General features: G+C 42.3%; 1 protein-coding gene and 1 pseudogene across 1 annotated transcript in view; both read left to right on the top strand.

The window, feature by feature from the left end:
* The first annotated feature begins 167 nt into the window (after positions 1–167).
* LOC135363117 (mitotic spindle assembly checkpoint protein MAD2A-like) lies at positions 168–16,352 on the top strand (annotated as a pseudogene).
* The window catches only part of LOC135363125 (rho GTPase-activating protein 20-like), a 44,093-nt gene continuing 38,224 nt past the window's right edge, over positions 12,466–18,334 (top strand). The window contains exon 1 of the mRNA XM_064583814.1: positions 12,466–12,644. Coding sequence (XP_064439884.1) covers positions 12,466–12,644 — 179 coding nt within the window. The remainder of the gene's footprint in view (positions 12,645–18,334) is intronic.

Here is an 18,334-nt window from a genome sequence, read left to right as displayed (position 1 = left end):
TCCAGCTTTCAGGACTTGGGATGGGCGCACACATCGCGACTCTCCCTTTCCTACTGCGGGGCACTCTGCGAACACACCCCCAGTCACCTCTGCGCGCTCCCCGGAACCCGCTCAGCCCACAGCGCACCCCAGCGGCCGAGCGGCCTCCTTCCAGCGGCGGCCACGTAGCTGCCGGCGAGCTCGCCAGTTGCCTCCGCCGCCGCCTTGGAATCTGGGGCCCCGACGGCCGGCGAGACCCCGCCTCCGCCCGACCCCGGGGAGGCCGCGCGGCTGCTGCGCCTGCCCCAGCCGCCGCACCTGGGAGCGGTGATCACCAGGAGAGGTGGGGCGTGGCAAGAGGCTGGCCGGGCGCCGGAGCAGCTTCGCCAAAAGCCAGCCGGACCGGCGCAAGGCGGAGGGGGAGGGTCTCGGGGCAGAGGCCGGCTCCTCCGAGGGAGAGACCCCAGCTGGGGTGGAAAAGGGCACAAAGCAGCTGCACAGACGCTGGGCGCGGATCATGGAGCGGGCCAGCCCCGGCTCCGGGGAGTCGAAGCTGCAGCGGGACCAGGATTCCGTGGAAGCGTGGCTGGATGATCACTGGGACTTTACCTTCTCTTACTTTGTTAGGAAAGCCACCAGGTAAGAAGAGGGCCCCTGGAAGACCCACCCGGGGCGCTGAGAGTGACCTGGGGGCTCATCTCTCTCCCTTACTGAACTTTCCTCTTCCTTTACCATTAAACGACCTCGGTTCCCAGGCCCTTTGCTTTTGAAGTAGGTCTTTGGTCCTGCTAGGGTGTAGACACCTCGACTTTATGGCTAGTACAGTCGAAAAGCCCACGCGTGGGATTCGATCCAACTTGCTCAAAAAGTTCAATGCAAAAATGTACATGCGGACCCCCCCCCCCACACACACACACAGCCCGGCTGCCCCGGTATTCCCTGAGAGCAAGATTATTTACATACATCCGCGCTCACGGGCCTTCCCCCAGCCCTTCTTTAGCCTCCTAGTCCCCCTAAATCTCCTCAGCGAAACCAAAACAGTTTTGAGCCCCTTCCCTGCGGCTCCGGAAGCACCATTTCCAACTCGGTCCCAGCAGCTCCGCTCCTCCCCCGTCCCCCCTCGCCCTGGCCCTTGGCGGGGCGGGGAAGTCGGGGTAGGGGCGAGACCACGAGGAGCCCAAAGGCAGCAACATGCCGGAATCTTCCCAGAGTAAGCGCTGTCGCCTTTTGCCCCTTTCCAGTCCCTTGCTTGGCCCGGCGCTTCCTTTCACTCTCTCTTGCTCCCAAGGCGGCGCCGCTGGAAGGGCTCCGCAGAGGGGTTCGCGGCGCGCACACAAAGGGCGCTGGGGAGGCGCGGCGGGAGCCGACAGCGGGGCGCTGACGGGTCCCGCGCAGCCCCAGCCGACCCCAGAGGCCAGCTCTTCCCGGTCGAGAGCCAAGCGCCGGGGCGGCCGCTGCCGAGGGCGGGGCGGAGGGTGCCTGTCCTTTGGGAGGTGGCTGCCCGGGGGGCAGTTGGGGCGCGCGTGGGAAACGCTCCCGGAGAGTTGGGGAGGAATTGAGGTGGAAGCCGAGGAAGGAGGGGCCGGAGCGGAGAGTGGAGGCGGGCGGATGCCCTGAAGCCTGAGGAGTTGGTGGGAAGCCGCTGGCGCGGGCAAAGGCTTCTGCACGCGGACTCCGACTGCCTCCAGGACGCGCCTCTTTGGAGAAGAGTCCCGAACCCGCCGCCGCCGCCGCCGCCGCCTCCAGGCAGCGGCCGTCGGGCAGCTGGCGCGGGCTGCCTTGGCCGCCAGGAAAGCGCTCTCAAGGCGGTGATGGTGGAGCGGCCGGCCGAGGCCCGGCGCTGGGCTCCCCCCCGCCGGCGTTCGGCCTCCGCTCTGCCGGGCGCTCCCCGCCAGGGGGCGGCGCAGCGCGGAGCGAGCGGGCTGCGGCGGGCGGCGGCCCGGTGGCGGGGTCGGTAAGGGAGCAGGCGTCGAGTCACCGCCTCCCCTGGGCACGTCGTCGCCCCCCGGCGCCTCCCGGAGTCCAGAGTCTGCGGAGGCCGCGTGGTCTGCACGTGGACCTTCCTATGTTTGCTGTGTTGCCCTTTGGAGACAAAACAAGGTAGTCCCTTCAGCCTCCCCCCACTTGCCACTTTACCTTGGGGGCGCCCAGCGGGGGGCGGGGGGGCAGAGGGATGCTTCATTGAAAATGGACTGTCTGATATTTTTGTCTTCCTTTATGCTCTTACGGTGTATTCCTTTGGGATTTTAGAAGGGGCTCTTTTTAAGGCAGTTTCTCCTAAACGAGTTTGTGTCGATTTCATCCCTTTCGGGGGTTTTGGACCGAGGCGATAGCTTAGGGCAAATCTTATCTCTTCTGTTTAATTACTCCGCCCTCCTTTTAAAGTCCTCTTTCCCCGCTTTGGCTGTCTTCCTTCAAAATCTGAATCTGGAGCAACCAGAGGATAAACCCTGAAAAGAAAAGTGGTTTCTTTTCAAAGGACAGTTTCCTGCGAGTTCGGGGTGAGGCACGAAGGCCATCTAGATCTGGAACTATTGATTGTTGTGGGCCCCCAGTTTTCAAAGGTCACCTGCTACTCCGAGGCCATCTGTCCCTAGTTTCCTTTCACCCTTGCACACTTGCACTTTTCTGCCCCCATTGAATGGGGAGCGGGCAGGAGAGCTGGGCTGATTTTTTTCAGTGTGTCAGGCTGTTCTTTGGAGATGTTCTGTAGGCAGATTATTAGTAGTTGAAAGAAAAAAGTGATTTGTCTTACAAGTCAACATCAGTGTCCTCTTCTTTTTTTCCTTCTCTCCCTTTAAAGACAGAAACTTAGGATAGTTTGGTGATCTTTTTAAGTAGTCATACATAAGAACACTTCACTCAGAGCCTGCCAAATCTTTGAAAGTAACATTTTATTGGAAGTTAAATGGAAGGGGTTACATTTAATTTTCTTTTCACATTACTTTTTCTCCCAAGTAGCACAGGATTACAGTCCTCATTTCTCAAAGTTACACTTTTCTGTGTAAAATTCAGATCATCTGAAACTCTGTATAAAGACTTTTTTAGTTACGGTTTTTATATTATAGTTGATGTTGACAATAGGCTGACCACTTTCTATGACATGTATGTGTATATATATTCTTATATATTTCTAAGAGTTTATGTTGAGTAAAACGTGGAAAACGAAAGTGTAAAATATTTAAGAGTAGTACAGGCCCTCCTTAAGTATAAAGTGCTGAAAGTTGTCAATTTAAAGAATACGACCTAAGAGCTTGTGTGTAGTCAGAGGTTCCTGTTTGGGCTTATATTTGGTGGCATTAACTAGAGATTTAAGATTGAGAGATTAGACAGTAGTTGATTATAAAAATTCCAAACTTCTAAACCCAGTGTGATTCATATGGTTGTGGTAAAAACTTATTGCAGACATTTTAACTTTATAGCTAGGATTTTTTTTTTTTTCTTTTAACTAGAAGCTGTTACTCTGCTTTTATCCTTTTTGTTACACTCTGTAAGTGTAAAATGAGTACTGTGTGTGATTCAGGACCCCATGAGACAGTTCTGTAGAAACATTTAACATGTTTTTAAATTTAAAATAAATTTGGATTCACTTAGATTGGCCATCTGTGCCGGTAAACAGGCATGTTGATGGAACTACTTCCATGCATGACATTCATGCATGCTTTTTTATCCTATTCCCAAACTGAATGATCTGTACTCAGTAGTAGTCACTGAACAGAATGAAGGTTTCTGGCATCCCTAAATTCTCATTTAAATACCCGTGAATTTTGGTTGACCTTGAAAGCAGTTCGGCTGCTATATTACATTGTTTCCTATAACTATCTTCAAATACAGAGCTAAGCACCTAGTTCAAAGCTACAAGCTTGGAGCATAGATGCTTTTTAGTAATCACAGCCTGTTGATGTGAATTTGAGTGTCAGTTGAACAATTCATAACATAATCTATTGGCATAAAAATTAACTGGAGACTAGTAAACTACAACATACGGAAACTCCCACCCTCACCATTCTAGACAACTTTGCAGTTCTACCCGCCTGAGATACTACTGTGTTAATTAAGGGCTCCAATCTTCATGCTTTTGCAAATGAAGGCTTCCGGGTGCTAATGCCACTTTAACAGCTGTTGTTATTCTTGACAGCATATTAAAATAATGTTACCTTTCATTAGTTACTAATCATTTCTGCCATTGTGGGTTATGTTTTAGATCATTTAGTATTGTAGGGGTAACGTGATTGACTTCTTATTGCTTTGTTTTGTACTAGGCAAAAGCTTGAGAATATTTGACATATAATGGAAATAGGAGTTACTAACGAGGACCAGTTTTTATGACCGCTTGGATCAAAGTCCAGAAACCGAAGTTTTACACTTCCATGTAACTTTCTATGAGAGACTTTTTACTTGACACTGCAAAACTGTGCTGAATTAGTTGACATTCTGGGTCCTGTGTTTGAGACTTTTTTCTTTTCTCTTTTCTTTCTTTCATATTTTTTTCTTATCTCTAAAAGCTGTAACATTTTTATTGGCAAGATATTTGTATTAAAATCAGATGATGGATATAAAATAAATATTGCCATCCACTTTTTAAAAACACTGTTTCTGTAATTACATAGGAATATAGTTTTCAATTTTCAAACAAATGATTTGTTAAGCATATTTTATTAAGCTGTCAGTAGTGTTGAAGATAATAAAACCCTGTGGTTATTGACTCAGTGTGACTTTAATATTATTTATAATATTTTTTATGATGGTAATTCTGATGCAGGAATGACCTTTTCTTTTTGTATTGTTTATAAACAGGGTTCATATGGTCAGCTTTAAGCTGCTTTTTTAGTGCCCTGAAAGTACTCATGTGTATCAGATTCTTTCCTCCTAAAAGAAGCTGTAGGAGCCCTTATAATGATGTTTCCCATTGCCCTTCTATCGCTAGTGTTCTCAGGGTTTCAAATTCAGATCCATTTTAGAGTCTGCAATGCAAGGTCATGATTCCTAACAATGTGGTAGAATTAATGCAGTGGCAATTATTCATAGTTGCAGATCTCAAAATAAATCTATTTGCTTAGCTAACAAAAACTTAAGTAGGCATATAGTACAATTCAGTAGCTTTTTTTCAGATCTGTGAAAATGGCTGATATTTTCATAAGATCATGTTTTCAACACCTCAAGGTGTACAATTTTTAGCATTTTGAATATGGTGTGCAACAAAATTTTCTTTTAAAGTAATTCCACCTAAATATTTAAATATTTAAAATATCTGAAACTGACCCTCCCCCCTCTCATGTGCTCTCTCTCATTCTCTCTCTCTCAAATAAATAAATTCTTTTTTTTTTTTTTTTAAGATTTTTATCCATTTATTTGACAGAGAGAGACAATGAGAGAGGAAACACAAGCAGGGGGAGTGGGACAGGGAGAAGCAGGCCCCCCGCGGAGCAGGGAGCCCGATGCGGGGCTCGATCCCAAGACCCTGGGACCACGACCTGAGCCGAAGGCAGACGCCCAACGACTGAGCCACCCAGGCGCCCCAATAAATAAAATCTTTAAAAAAACAAAAAAACACACCAGGTTTTGGCGTCTTCTTCCCTCAGGCCGGTCTAGTAGACCACAACTACACACGCCCAGCCGGGACCCTGCGGAGCTTGACCACCCAGAACTGGGCGACCACGCCTACCCCCTGCGCCTGCGGACAGGCCAGCTCCGAAAAGCGCCCAGAGGACCTGCAGGCCCCGCCCCACGGGGCGGGGCCTAGAGGCTCATCGCGCCTGCGCGGAGGCCCGAGGGCGTGCTGCGCCGTTACTTTTGAAACGAGTGGCGGGGAACTGCTGTGGGCGTCTCTGCTGTCGCTCTCTGCCGGGGGGAAGCGCACTCCTTCGTCTGTAGGACTGGCCATGGCGCTGCAGCTCTCCCGGGAGCAAGGCATCACCCTGCGCGGGAGCGCCGAAATCGTGGCCGAGTTCTTCTGTAAGTCGTCCTCGCGCAGGCCGGAGGGCGGGGTGAACTGAGGCCAGGCCGCCCGGTAGGCCCGGGGCTCAGCCGCGGAGGCGGGGGAAGCGGGAGGGGGTGGAGGGGAGGCCGCGAGGCCGCGAGGCCGCGAATTAAGCTCTCTCTGCCCCAGCCTCCTGCCCGGCGGGAGAATCTAGGAAGAAGCGGATGCAGACGCCGCCTCCGGGCTCCTTGCTAATGGTGGGGCTTGAGGCCTAGGTGCTGCTGAGGCCTGCGGCGCGATGTAGCCCCTCCACCTGCAGCGTTGCTTTCAACTACAGAGCCAGGCACTTTCCGCCCGCCCCCAGCCTCCGCGACTTCAGACGGAGTAGGACCGGGGTGGGGGCCACGTATATTTTTAACAACCCCTCGGCCCCTCTTTGATTCTGGTATTGGCGGTGATGGACTAGAGTTAGGAAACGCCATTCCGGACCAGGACAGTTGTGCCTTCTGATAGGATCTGGCAGGACTTGTGAGGAGAAAAGGAGGAAAAAGAGGGAAAGGTTTGCTGAGAGCATTGCAGAGAACAGTTAATCAGTTGCTAACTGAGATGCAAAAGCCTATTTTGACAGCCTCTAACCACATAATCTGAATTGGGACTTGGATTACAGTGAGTTGTAGTACTACTTTGACAGTAGATTAATGCAGTTTGGCGTTTTTCTCTTTTTTTGCCACAGAAATGCAGGTATCGTGTTCTCTCTTAATTAGAAGCAAGGTTTTAAGAATGTTTAATGCCACTTTTTACCTACTCTGCTTTCAGCAAAACACCCACAAACACGTTAAGGCATTTATGGTTTTATGCCATTAATGAAACGTAGCCACATCTAAATATGTTTTATTTTCCAGAGTTACAAAGTGATAATGACTTTTCTTTAACATTCCTTTTGTTTCCAGCATTTGGCATCAACAGCATTTTATATCAGCGCGGCATATATCCATCTGAAACCTTTACTAGAGTGCAGAAATATGGACTCACCTTGCTTGTAACAACTGATCCTGAGCTCATAAAATACCTAAATGATGTGGTGGAACAGCTGAAAGGTATTTAATTGTTGCAAACCATTTTGAGTTTTGCAGGCCTTGTAGAACCCATATTTTCTGGCATCTTGGTGGTCATTTTTCAGCTCTGTACAAAAAGGTATAAAACACTACAACCTCAAATATAGTGATTCTTAATTGGAAGGAAGCAAATAATATATAAATTGAAAGAAAGTCCACCCTTCCCATACTGCAGTTTGAGTGGGTTGAATATTTTGATATTAGGAATCTGATATGGCTTCACAAAACTGTCTCCATCAACTTCCTTAGAAATGATTTTTGCAGTTCATGTAGCCAGATGGAACAAGTTGGAATTTTCTGTCCTTATGATGGTGTTCACTATTGGAGAAAAATCCACTGTATATTTTTAACATATATTTTCTGTAACTGCCTAGAGTTTAAAGCCATCATTACTTAAAGGAAAATAAAATTGGATCCAACCTGGAAACTAAACTTAAAGAAAAGAACTACTAAGTAATAGAGCACCCAGTAGAGTTTTATTTTTTATATATTTCCATTTGTCTTTTTTAAAATCCTGCCTTTAATCAGTAAGCCTTTTCTATCTGAGCACTCACTGTTTTTCTTTAGCTCAAGAAATTACTATATTGAATCAATACTTGTTCTCCATCTATTCCTTTTTCCCCTCATATTTTTCTCTACTTAGGATTCCCACTTCTAATTTTTCTGTTGTAGGATGTTTCTCCCTAGCTCCCCATTTGATCTTCCAAAACTAGTTCCAAAAAACACTAGTCATCTTTTTTTCTTAATTCATGAGTCATATATATTTCTTTGTATCAAGTAGCTTTATTTTTAAAATTAGATTAATTGTTTTTTTTTTTTTTTATTCAGGGCTAAAAAGTAAGATTATTAGTAAGCAACTAATAATCTATGTCATCTTAATTTGATGGAGAAGCAAGCCCCACCTAAGCTACTGGTTTTTGGGTTGTCTCCTTTAAGACTACACTGAGGATATTTCTTCACCTCGGATGTATGCAGACCTTCCTATTTAATTTCTCCCTTTTATTTTAGTTAAAATGGAGGAATTGCTCTTCTTAGAGGCAAATTGTTCAATCTGAATCCCCATTCCTCTAGCCTTAAGGATTTTATCCTAGTTCTTCTCTGGTATTTTTGATTTCTTTGTTTTGATCTCTCTTCAGTTTTAAAAGAAAAAAATTTCCACCCACCCCAAATCCTTAAGTTACTACCCAATTTCTTCCTTTTCAGAGCTAAATTGAGAAAAATCGATATATGTCAAGAAAAAGTTGATACATACGACAGCCCGTGTCTAGCAAGTGGCTATTTTTGTACTGCCTGCAAACTAAGAATGTTTTCAGATTTTTTTTTTTTTTTAAGATTTTATTTATTTGAGAGAGAGAATGAGATAGAGCATGAGAGGGAGAGGGGGGAGGGTCAGAGGGAGAAGCAGACTCCCTGCTGAGCAGGGAGCCCGATGCGGGACTCGATCCCGGGACTCCAGGATCATGACCTGAGCCGAAGGCAGTCGCTTAACCAACTGAGCCACCCAGGTGCCCTGTTTTCAGATTTTTAAAGGGCTGTTTTTTAAAGACTATGCAACAGAGACCTAGGTGGCCCACAAGCCCTAAATATTACAAAATTGTTTTGTCTCTTAAAAAAAGAAAAAAAACCACTACAGATTCCTGAGTATACTATCCCAATTTCCAAGATTAATTCAGGGCTTGTCCTGAGGCCCTCTTCTCACTATAATCTCTCTCTAGGATGATCTCTGACATGTACATAGCTTCACTAACAACCTTGGTGTAGTTGACTCACAACTGTACATCCAACCCAATTCTCCTAATTGTGCTCATATATTTCGTGGCTCCGTTGATATCTTCATCTGGCTATCGCAGTGATACCTGAAAACTAAACTTAAGGCGCTCCTGGCTGGCTCAGTCAATGGAGCATGCAACTCTTGATCTCGAGATATGAAGTTGCAGCCCCATGTTGGGTGTGGAGATTACTTAAAAATAAAATCTTAAAACTTAAGCATCATCTCCCATTTGCATTCTTTTTCTCAGTGAATGGATCAGCCATCCAACTAGTGATATAAACTAGGAAGTTGGGAGCTATCTCAGTCTTTCTTCTTGCTTACTCATAAGTAGTCAATAAATCCTAACAGTTTGAACCATGAAATCTCTTGAATCTATCTACTGATCCATCTCTACCAGCTTATCCTTCTCTAAGCCTTCATTACCTCTTGCTTGAATTGCTAATTAATTGGTGTCTCTAGATCCCCTCTTTACCTCTACTCTACTTTCCACATCACAGCCAGAAGGATAGTTCTGAAATACAAATTTAATTACATCATACCATACTTCAAATACAGTAATGACTTCCCTGGTTCTTGAAGTGTAACTTCTTTAATTTGGCCCATATGGCCTTGCATGGTCTGACCCCTGTGTATCGTACACAAACTGACCTTGTTCATTCTCCCCTTTCTTTACTGCAGTTGTATTACCCTTCTTTCAATCCTCTGGTCAGATGCTCTTCCCTTTTCAATATTTAAGACCTGTACCCTTTTCTGTATCATTTTGCATATTTAATGATAATTTATTTGTAGAACTGAAGTCAAGTGAGAACTCCCTGAGTGAGTCCAGTTTTCCTCTCTTATGCTCTCATTGCGTCACATACTGCACCTTCATAGCGTTTATCACAATTATAATCTTATATTTATCGGTGCAGTGATTAGATTAATGGCCATCTCCTGCATCTTACTTGGATTAGGGTGTACTTCATGTTTTCTACTCTGTCTTCAGCACTCAGTACTATATCTGGTACAAATACTGAGAATTTGAAAACAGGAGCTAGGTTATTGTGGGGCAGGTTTTCTGTACAGGTTGGCAGAGTTCCGAAATACTAGCGGTAGGAATTTGCTGAGGATAGAAAGTGAGACCTGGGAAGAGAGTTGTTTTGTAATGCAGTGAAACAAAAAAGATTCCTTGTTATGTATTGCAGATTGGTTATACACGTGTTCAGTTCAGAAACTGGTGGTTGTCATCTCAAATATTGAAAGTGGTGAGGTCCTTGAAAGGTGGCAATTTGGTATTGAGTGTGACAAGACTGCAAAAGATGACAGGTAAGTATGAAGTAAATTGCTTCCATTTTTACAGATCTTTTTCCAAAACTGTTTTCTTTTACTAGATGAGTTCTACTTATATTGAACTAGTTTCACATAAAGTAGTTTGTTTCTAAGTATGTTAGATGTGATCTTTAATCTCCTGTGGAGAAGGATTGGGCTCACAAATTGTGCTCACGAAAGAATTTTGCCTATCACGGACTTTTAACATAATTGCGCTTAGGCTAAATCCATAAATTTCAAACTTTAGTGTTTATGATGCTATATGTAAAGCTACCATGGTGTCCGTCCTAGGTGGGCCATTTCATGAATTGTAGAAAGGTACTTTTAACCATGAAGTATTATCCTAGACTTTCTCCCAGCTTACTGTGCAGCTCTACTGTATTTCATTTAATGCTACAAACTTCTTAGACATTCCCTTTTTTTTTTTTTTTAGGATTTTATTTATTTATTTAATAGAGCATGCGAGAGAGGGAACATAAACGGGGAGTGGGAGAGGGAGAAGCAGGCTTCCCGCCAAGCAGGGAGCCCGATGTGGGGCTCAATCCCAGGACCCGGGAATCATGACCTGAGCCAAAGGCAGTCGCTTAACTAACTGAGCCACCCAGGCGCCCCTCCTTAGACATTAAACTGAAGTTTTTAGATTATCCGGATGGGAGATGCCCATCATTATATGCTAATTTCTAGCATTGTCCTAGGCATGCTTACCTGTAAACTCTGAACTATCTCTCATAATGAAATGATGGAGTTTGCTCCTGAAGCCTTTGGTCTGTTTTAGAAAATGTTTAATTATTAACGCCATACACGAGTAACATCTTATTTGAGGCAATAGGAAATTAGACATTTAGGCATTACTAAAAATGCCAAAATGATTATACCGATTCAATATTTTAGATACTGCTTGTTATCTTTATTTTAAGACATGCTGAAGCTTTCCTGACTTGAAGTACTTGGCAGGTTTTCTAGTCATCTGTTATTTAATGACCTGATACTAAGAACAACCCTAAAAAATGATTGGAAGGATAAATGAAATAATAGAGATACATATTGTGCCTACTAAGTTTCTTAAGGACATATATTTATTTTCATTTAAAAAAAACCTCCTTTTGAATGCATTACTTATTTGATTTTGGAAGCATTTAATCAGATAAATAATCTTACCTGTGTTTCAAATAACTTGTTAAAACTTAAAATGAATTAATTGGTTTCTTTGATAGTGCACCCAGAGAAAAGTCTCAGAAAGCTATCCAAGATGAAATCCGTTCAGTGATCAGACAGATCACAGCTACGGTGACATTTCTGCCACTATTGGAAGTTTCTTGTAAGTATTATACAACTTCACACTGGCTTAAATTTGTTGTGGAAAAGACTAAGCTACTACTTTAAGAATTAATGCGCTCATTAAGTTTTTTCTTAATTATAAATGTCATGTTATATGAATGAGAAAACTGTGATAAAGCTAAAGTAATGCTATTTGCATTTTATTTACAAGTGCTGAAAAGGAAAGGAATGAAAGTATTCTACAGTACTCACTCTTGAATATTTTGATGTAATTTCTGTCATTATTTTTATTTTCTACACATTTCTATGTATATAATTAAGATTTATAGCTATAATTGTGTCTTTGTTTTCTTAGTTACTCCTTCATTCATCAGATATATCCTAAATACCTACTACATGCCAGATGCTGTTCTGGGCACTGGGATACAGCTGTCACAGAACCAAGGTATTATCTCTTCTATGGCTTAGATTCATGCTGTCTCATGATTAATTGTATACTTTCTGCAAATATTTTTAGTGGTTTTCTCTTTAAAAAAAAAAACTTGAGTTTTTCATAAAGTAAAAGGAGTACAGTATTTTCTGTACTAAAATTTCCATTGAGGAAAAGCAATTAGTTAATATAATTGATTAGAGATCAAGGTAAACTAGCTTTTCTGACACTATAGATGGTTCAAATGTAAAAGACACAGGAAGGGTGGTTGTACTTTAGAAAAAAATAATTGTACTTTAATGATCTTATCCCCAATTTAGGTTCATTTGATCTACTGATACATACAGACAAAGATTTGGTTGTACCTGAAAAATGGGAAGAGTCGGGACCACAGTTTATTACCAGTTCTAAGGAAGTCCGTCCCTTCGTTCATTTACTACTACAATCCACAAAGTCAATAGCATGGTGGCCTACAAAATTCCTGTCAATGACTGAGGATAAGATAAGGACAGTGATGTACTTATAACTCTCAGATGTGGTTTTCCTGAAACCAAGTCAACTATAGTTGATACATTTTGTTTCACTGGTTAATTTTTAGATGGGGAAAACTTAACATTATACTTCTATTGAACTGTGCATAATTGTTCCATTTTTTGGTACCCGTATGACTTTATACAGGGTTGGTATAAATTATTGCACATTGTTCAGAAGGGAACTAGCAGATTACATCAGCATTGTTAATGTCAATTCCTTTAAAGGTGGTAACTGTAGATGGAAAGCTTTTGCCATAAAGCTAAATGCCTTCTTAAACCTTCTGGTCAAGTACCTTGATTCGGAATATAGGTAGGGAGATATTTAAATATAAAATACAGCAAAAAAGTCCGAAAATTCAGAGTCTTTGTTTAGATCCTGAAATTATCTAATGATAATCTGTAAGTAATGAAATACTGCTCCTGTTAGGTCCTTTTGCCATTTATTTTATTTGTATATTTTCCGTATTAAAAGCATTTCCAATTATTTGATTTTAATTTATATAACTTGAACTTACAAAGCTATGTATATTGCCACTGTTTAAATTCCTGTGATACAGAACACTTAAACATTTTTTTTATGTTTTATAAAATCAAGCTTTAAATGATGTAATAAAGTTAAGTATGTATATTTTAATTTGTCTTAACATATTTTTATATTGGTGTGGTATTAACACAGTTAAATAGCAGGATGGATTCAGTATAGCAAATAATATCTTGTACCTACCAGGGCCTAAGAATACAAACTTGAGTCAGTCTGGAGGTGCTTTCAATTTAATGGACAAGCTTTGATTATACCCCTTTAATCTTATAACTGTGGACTTAAAATAAGCATCATTCTTTGTATAAAATAATACATGTCATTTGGAATTAATTCATTTTAGCATATGTTGGGCTGTAGAACTTTTCTATACTCCTAGCCTTATTGCTAGCCTAGTCTTCCTTATTTTGCCAAGGTCAGTTGAAGGCAGACTTCTAAAAAGTCTCTTCTAATCTCTGTTCTAAATCTTATCTCATTTTGTAATAATTAAATGCTTAGTATCAGACACTGTTCTAAGCTCTTTATATGTATTAACTCGTTAATCTTCACTATAAAGTAAAAACACATAGCCTGTATCCATTCCTTCAAAAATTACAAAGTGAACACCTGTTAACGTGCCAAGTATTGGGATGAATGAAACAGGGTCCTGGCCTTTCTGAAGTTTGAGATATGAAGGAGAGGAAAATACATGGCAAGCTTCCAAGAAGTAACTACACGGATTTATCACATATGTATTTGTCTTTGTTATTTCACCTGAATGATCTGTTTGATCCTGTTGCCTGCTTGTTAAGAATAAAGGGCAATTCTCTCACTACAAGACAAGTGTAGGTCCCCGTATTTGATGATGGGTGTAGTGAATGCTGTTGCGAAAGCCCATTCCCTTGAGAGTTGAAGCTATCTAATTTTAGAGGTCCACCCACAACTCTTGCCTGAATAAGAAAAGTAGTTATGCAGAAATGGAAATGATTTTGAATTAGGTATGGTCAAGAGTCTGGTTTTCCAACATGAGATATAGTACAAAGTGGTCACTAGTAAGATTAAAACATTTGAATTCTTGGCTGTACATAACCTTCATAACATGACACATTAGGTTGAGAAAGAAAGCAGAAATGGAAGCTCAGTAAAAATATGGAGAGAGTTGAAAATTCTGGAACTACTTTTGGGACAAAAGTTTGAAATTCTTTTCAGAAAGCAGTAACTGCTTTAGGAAACACAATGCCTCTGCTAAGTGGCCGGAAATAATGTGGTTCTTCCCCCACAAAAGCTCACTGGTAGCAACTTTCTTAATATATCATTGGTAATACTTAAATTTCTGTCATTTGTGTTTTTATTTACCAAATTAAATGACCCTAATATTATCACTTTTAATTTGTGATTTCTAACATTGCTAATTTCCCCCCCTTATAGATTATGTATCATTTAAGAAATACAAATACAAAGCTATGAGCTTTGTTGGTAAAGCTCAATTGGAAAAGCTTTGGCCTATGGCTCCAACTAAACTTGTCCTGCCTTCTTTCCTATACCCGAAGCTCTCCTTAGGAGGGAGCTATTTAAACCAACAGGTTCAAGAATTGTGAATGACCGATGAGTACTGGGTGTTACGTGTAAGTGATGAATCACTAAATTCTCCTGAAACTAATATTACAGTACATGTTAATGAAGTAGAATTTAAATAAAGATTTGGAAGGAAAAAAAAAAACAAAAACAAAACGTGCGTGACTTCCATACCATGTTAAACAGAGAAGCCAAGATTCCAAGAGAGTCTGATAGGCCTCTGATAGGCCTGGCCTGGACTCTGACTCGGTTTTGCTTACCGTAGGTACAGGAATGAAAACAACATGTTCCGATTGGGCCTGTCGAGGTCTGAAACAGAGCCCCAGATGGGACTGAACCACACCCGGTCTTCAGGACTCTTCTCCCAGTGTCATCAATTGGACAGAGAAGTCAAGCCTTGATGGGAATTTTACACAGAGGTATAACGATCTCATGTTTTAGTTGGCTTTTGCTTCATAGCAAACAACCATAGAATAACCGTAAGCATTTTTTTTTTTTTTCCTGTAAGTCTGTGGATTATCTGGGGTGCTTGTTTTATTCTCATGCAAATCTGCAGGTCACATGTTTCATTCTACCATTGAAGGGGCAATAGCTAGCCAGGACTTTTAAAGCTTAGTTTCCAACTTTGACACTGACATTTTTGCCCACATTCCACTGATTTTGGCCAAGTCTTGTGGCTGAGCCAAACTTCAGTGGGGCAGGGAAGTATACTCCTCCCATGGAGTTGGGGAAAGGGGTATGTGAAAATGTGATGAAAGTGATAATATTATTATTAGACAGGAAAGATCAGAATAGCTATAATGCCGCATTGTAACTCATTTTCCACCAGATGTCACTAATGCTGCAATATTCAAATTAAGGTGAACTTTTGACTTTAAAGGCTGTAATATTCAGCTTTTCTTATTGGAAATTAACAGTGGGATTTCTGGCTACAAAAATATAGACATCCAAGGAAGGAAATACAGCATCTGTAATTGGCTAAGCACTTCACATGAATTATTTAATTTAATTCTCATGCTTTAGTGCACAAGTAGAATTGCGGAATCAGCGGGCATGCAAACTGCACTACATTTTTTAGAGTTTAGATGGTCTCTTCTGTCCATGACCAAGGAAGCTCATCTGGCTCCTCAGCAAGCACATCAAAAGGAGTGTTTCTTCACCCGTTTCCTAATGGCTCTTACCTTTGACATCCTCTTAGCAATTGAGTGTCCAGAGCAAACTGGTTTTCATTTACTCCGCTTTACAAAACTCTACGTTTCTTTGGGTGCATTTGTATTTACACTTTCCTCAGATGACTTCCTGTAACTTATCCATATTGTGCAAAGAATAAATCAAGTGTGCATTTGTGAGCAGTTGTGAGACACTTGACCCACTAGTCAAAAGAATTGTTCGTTAAGTAACCTCAGTTACTCTTTAGGGAATTAATTTTTGGCTAAAGTTGTAAATAATAATTTCTTATTCTTTTTTTAATTAAATATGTGAAATTAGATTTTAAGTTATTTTGTTCAGTGTAACCGTGATAAAAATTTGTGTTGGAATAACTATGGAATAGAAATGCTGCTAAATTCCAAATTTTATGAGCTACATTTTCTAAGAACAGATCTTTAAAGATCTTTCCATTCATCACGAACATGGCTTTGAAAGCCAGCAGTATTAACTGATGCTTATTAAAAAAAATCTAGTTGGGAAAGCTACTTAAGCTTCATTAGAGTGGACAATGCTGTTCCAATCTGGCAAAAACACTGTAGCCTTAGCAACAAAACTATTAGAAAAGGCCTAGGGAGAAAAATGTCAAGAGTTGACCCTCTGATTACACAAGTCAGTTTATGTTACCATTTCACCTATTTTTGTGCTCTTACCATTTGATCTATTTTTATACTAGAGAAACATAATTTCATTTATTTGTATAAAGTCCATTGTCATCTGCGTTTATCTGCACCATTTTGTTATGTAAGCTTGTTTGCACAAAGGTACACATCCTATCAAAATCTTAATTGTTTTGGCATTTTATCTGTGCTGAAAAAGGCCTCTGAATATAAGCACGACCGCTCAGGCTCCACTTCCATGCAGGGGAAAGATGTCAAACCTCTTTAAAAGCTATCTAGATATGGACATGCCCAGTGGATACCTAGACATGGATGTGAATTTCTTTCTGAATGGCAGTCTCACTGACTCACACTCATTTCCTTTAATCCTCACAACAACCCTAGGAGGGTTATTGTTGCCATTTTACACACGTAAAGCCTGAGATTCAGGGAGCCTAGGTAATTTGCCCAACTTCAAACATCCAGAATCTGTCCCCAGGCCCGACCCCAAGGCCAATATTCTTTCTAGTATATCTCATTGCTTCTCAGAGACTAGGGAACAAAGGAGGGTGCCCCTGCTCCAGTGTGCACAGACTCAGCCAAAAAGACTAGACTGCTACATGACTCTAACCCCAAGTTGGGGAAGGAGAACTCAACAGTATTTGAGTATCAAGTTTCATTAATTTTTTAAAAAACACTTTTTCATAACAAGCGATCATTAGATGTTTATATACACACAGTATTTTGCTGTACGATAGCTGCATGCATCTTCTTCCATCAACAGTTTCTTCTCTCATTCTTTCACTTGTTTTTGTAACTACATGCTGTGTTGGAATTTGAACGAGTGAGAAAGAGGAGACAGAAGGCGATTGAGATGTATGTTATCATCCAAATCATGGGGTTCCCTAGCAAAGCTGGGTAGAGTGAGGCTTAGATCTCAAGCAGAAACAGGGTTTGCTACTACACCTCCAGAAATGAGCCGGGAATGGCCAGGCAACTGCAGGCATCCTCGCGCAAGCCCACTCCAACGTGGGAGCAAGAAGCCCTGCGTCCTGAACGCCAAGGGCACAATAAGAAAGCACTTGACTCGAACTCCTATAAGTCTTAGAAAGGTCTTTTCTCTGTTGCTTGGGATGGTGTGAGAGAGAACGTGGAGAGAGGGGCCCCAAATCTCTGCCCAACACCACCTTCTGTCATCAGGATTGGAGTGGAGACCCGGAGAGTGGAGTAGCATGCATCCCTCTCGTTGAATATTTGCCAGCTTTTTAAGCTTTTTAGTGTATTACACTGTGCGTTCCACAGGCGTCCTGTGAGTTGCTTTAGGTAGCATGCTCACGGGCATTTTTTTTTTAATTTTAGTAGCTATGTATTTTAGTCTGTATTCAGAAAAACGTATAACATGTTCTAACACGTTACCATGAGCGAAGATTCTACAGTCCACTCTGAATATTTAAAGAAAAACCGATCAGTATTTTGTATGGATGATGCAAATGTAGACAAGGGAAGAAGGCCGCGCACTCATGATGGAAGGCTGCGAAGCAGTGTCGTAGCCCATGGTGCTCCAGCCTCCGAAGGGAGCCAGGGCAGCAGTCCCCTTAGCGGAGCCGCGCCTGCTCCCGCTACTGCTGCGCTCACACACGCCTGAACTCGCCTCCTCCCCACAGAGTCCTTCGGGAACTGCTGAAGGGCATCTTGCTTTCTGCCCACAAAAGACTCCGGCCCCATGAGTCCGGTAGAACGCCATGCAGCGCCCTAGGCTGAAAGTTAACTCGCCGTTCCATTTCGTATCACTAATTACGTCCAGTCATGTTGTCCAAAGGGGCTCACCAGCCTTTGATGAAATGAGCACAGAGACTGTATCCACATGAAAATGTCCCAGATTTGAACACTAGGACACTCTTTGTTTATGACTCCACTTCCCCCCAAACTAAATCCCCTCACAAAAGCCCATAGAAATTAAAGTCCAAGTGCCTTCATTCTCAATCGTATACAGTTGGCTCAGTGTCAGCCAGAGGCTTTTACGCAGAGCCTGGGTTCCGGTAGCTGTAGCGGTGTCCGGGGATTTCACAGGAATGGGCGTAGCTTCTTCAGCCTCTTCAAAGT

This window comes from Mirounga angustirostris, unplaced genomic scaffold (genome assembly GCF_029215605.1).
Source record: "Mirounga angustirostris isolate CCGP_5_RB_7025 unplaced genomic scaffold, mMirAng1.0.hap1 SCAF_22, whole genome shotgun sequence".
NCBI lineage: Eukaryota > Metazoa > Chordata > Mammalia > Carnivora > Phocidae > Mirounga > Mirounga angustirostris.
The sequence above is the reverse complement of the archived record's forward strand: the minus strand, read 5'-3'. Positions and strand labels throughout refer to the sequence as shown.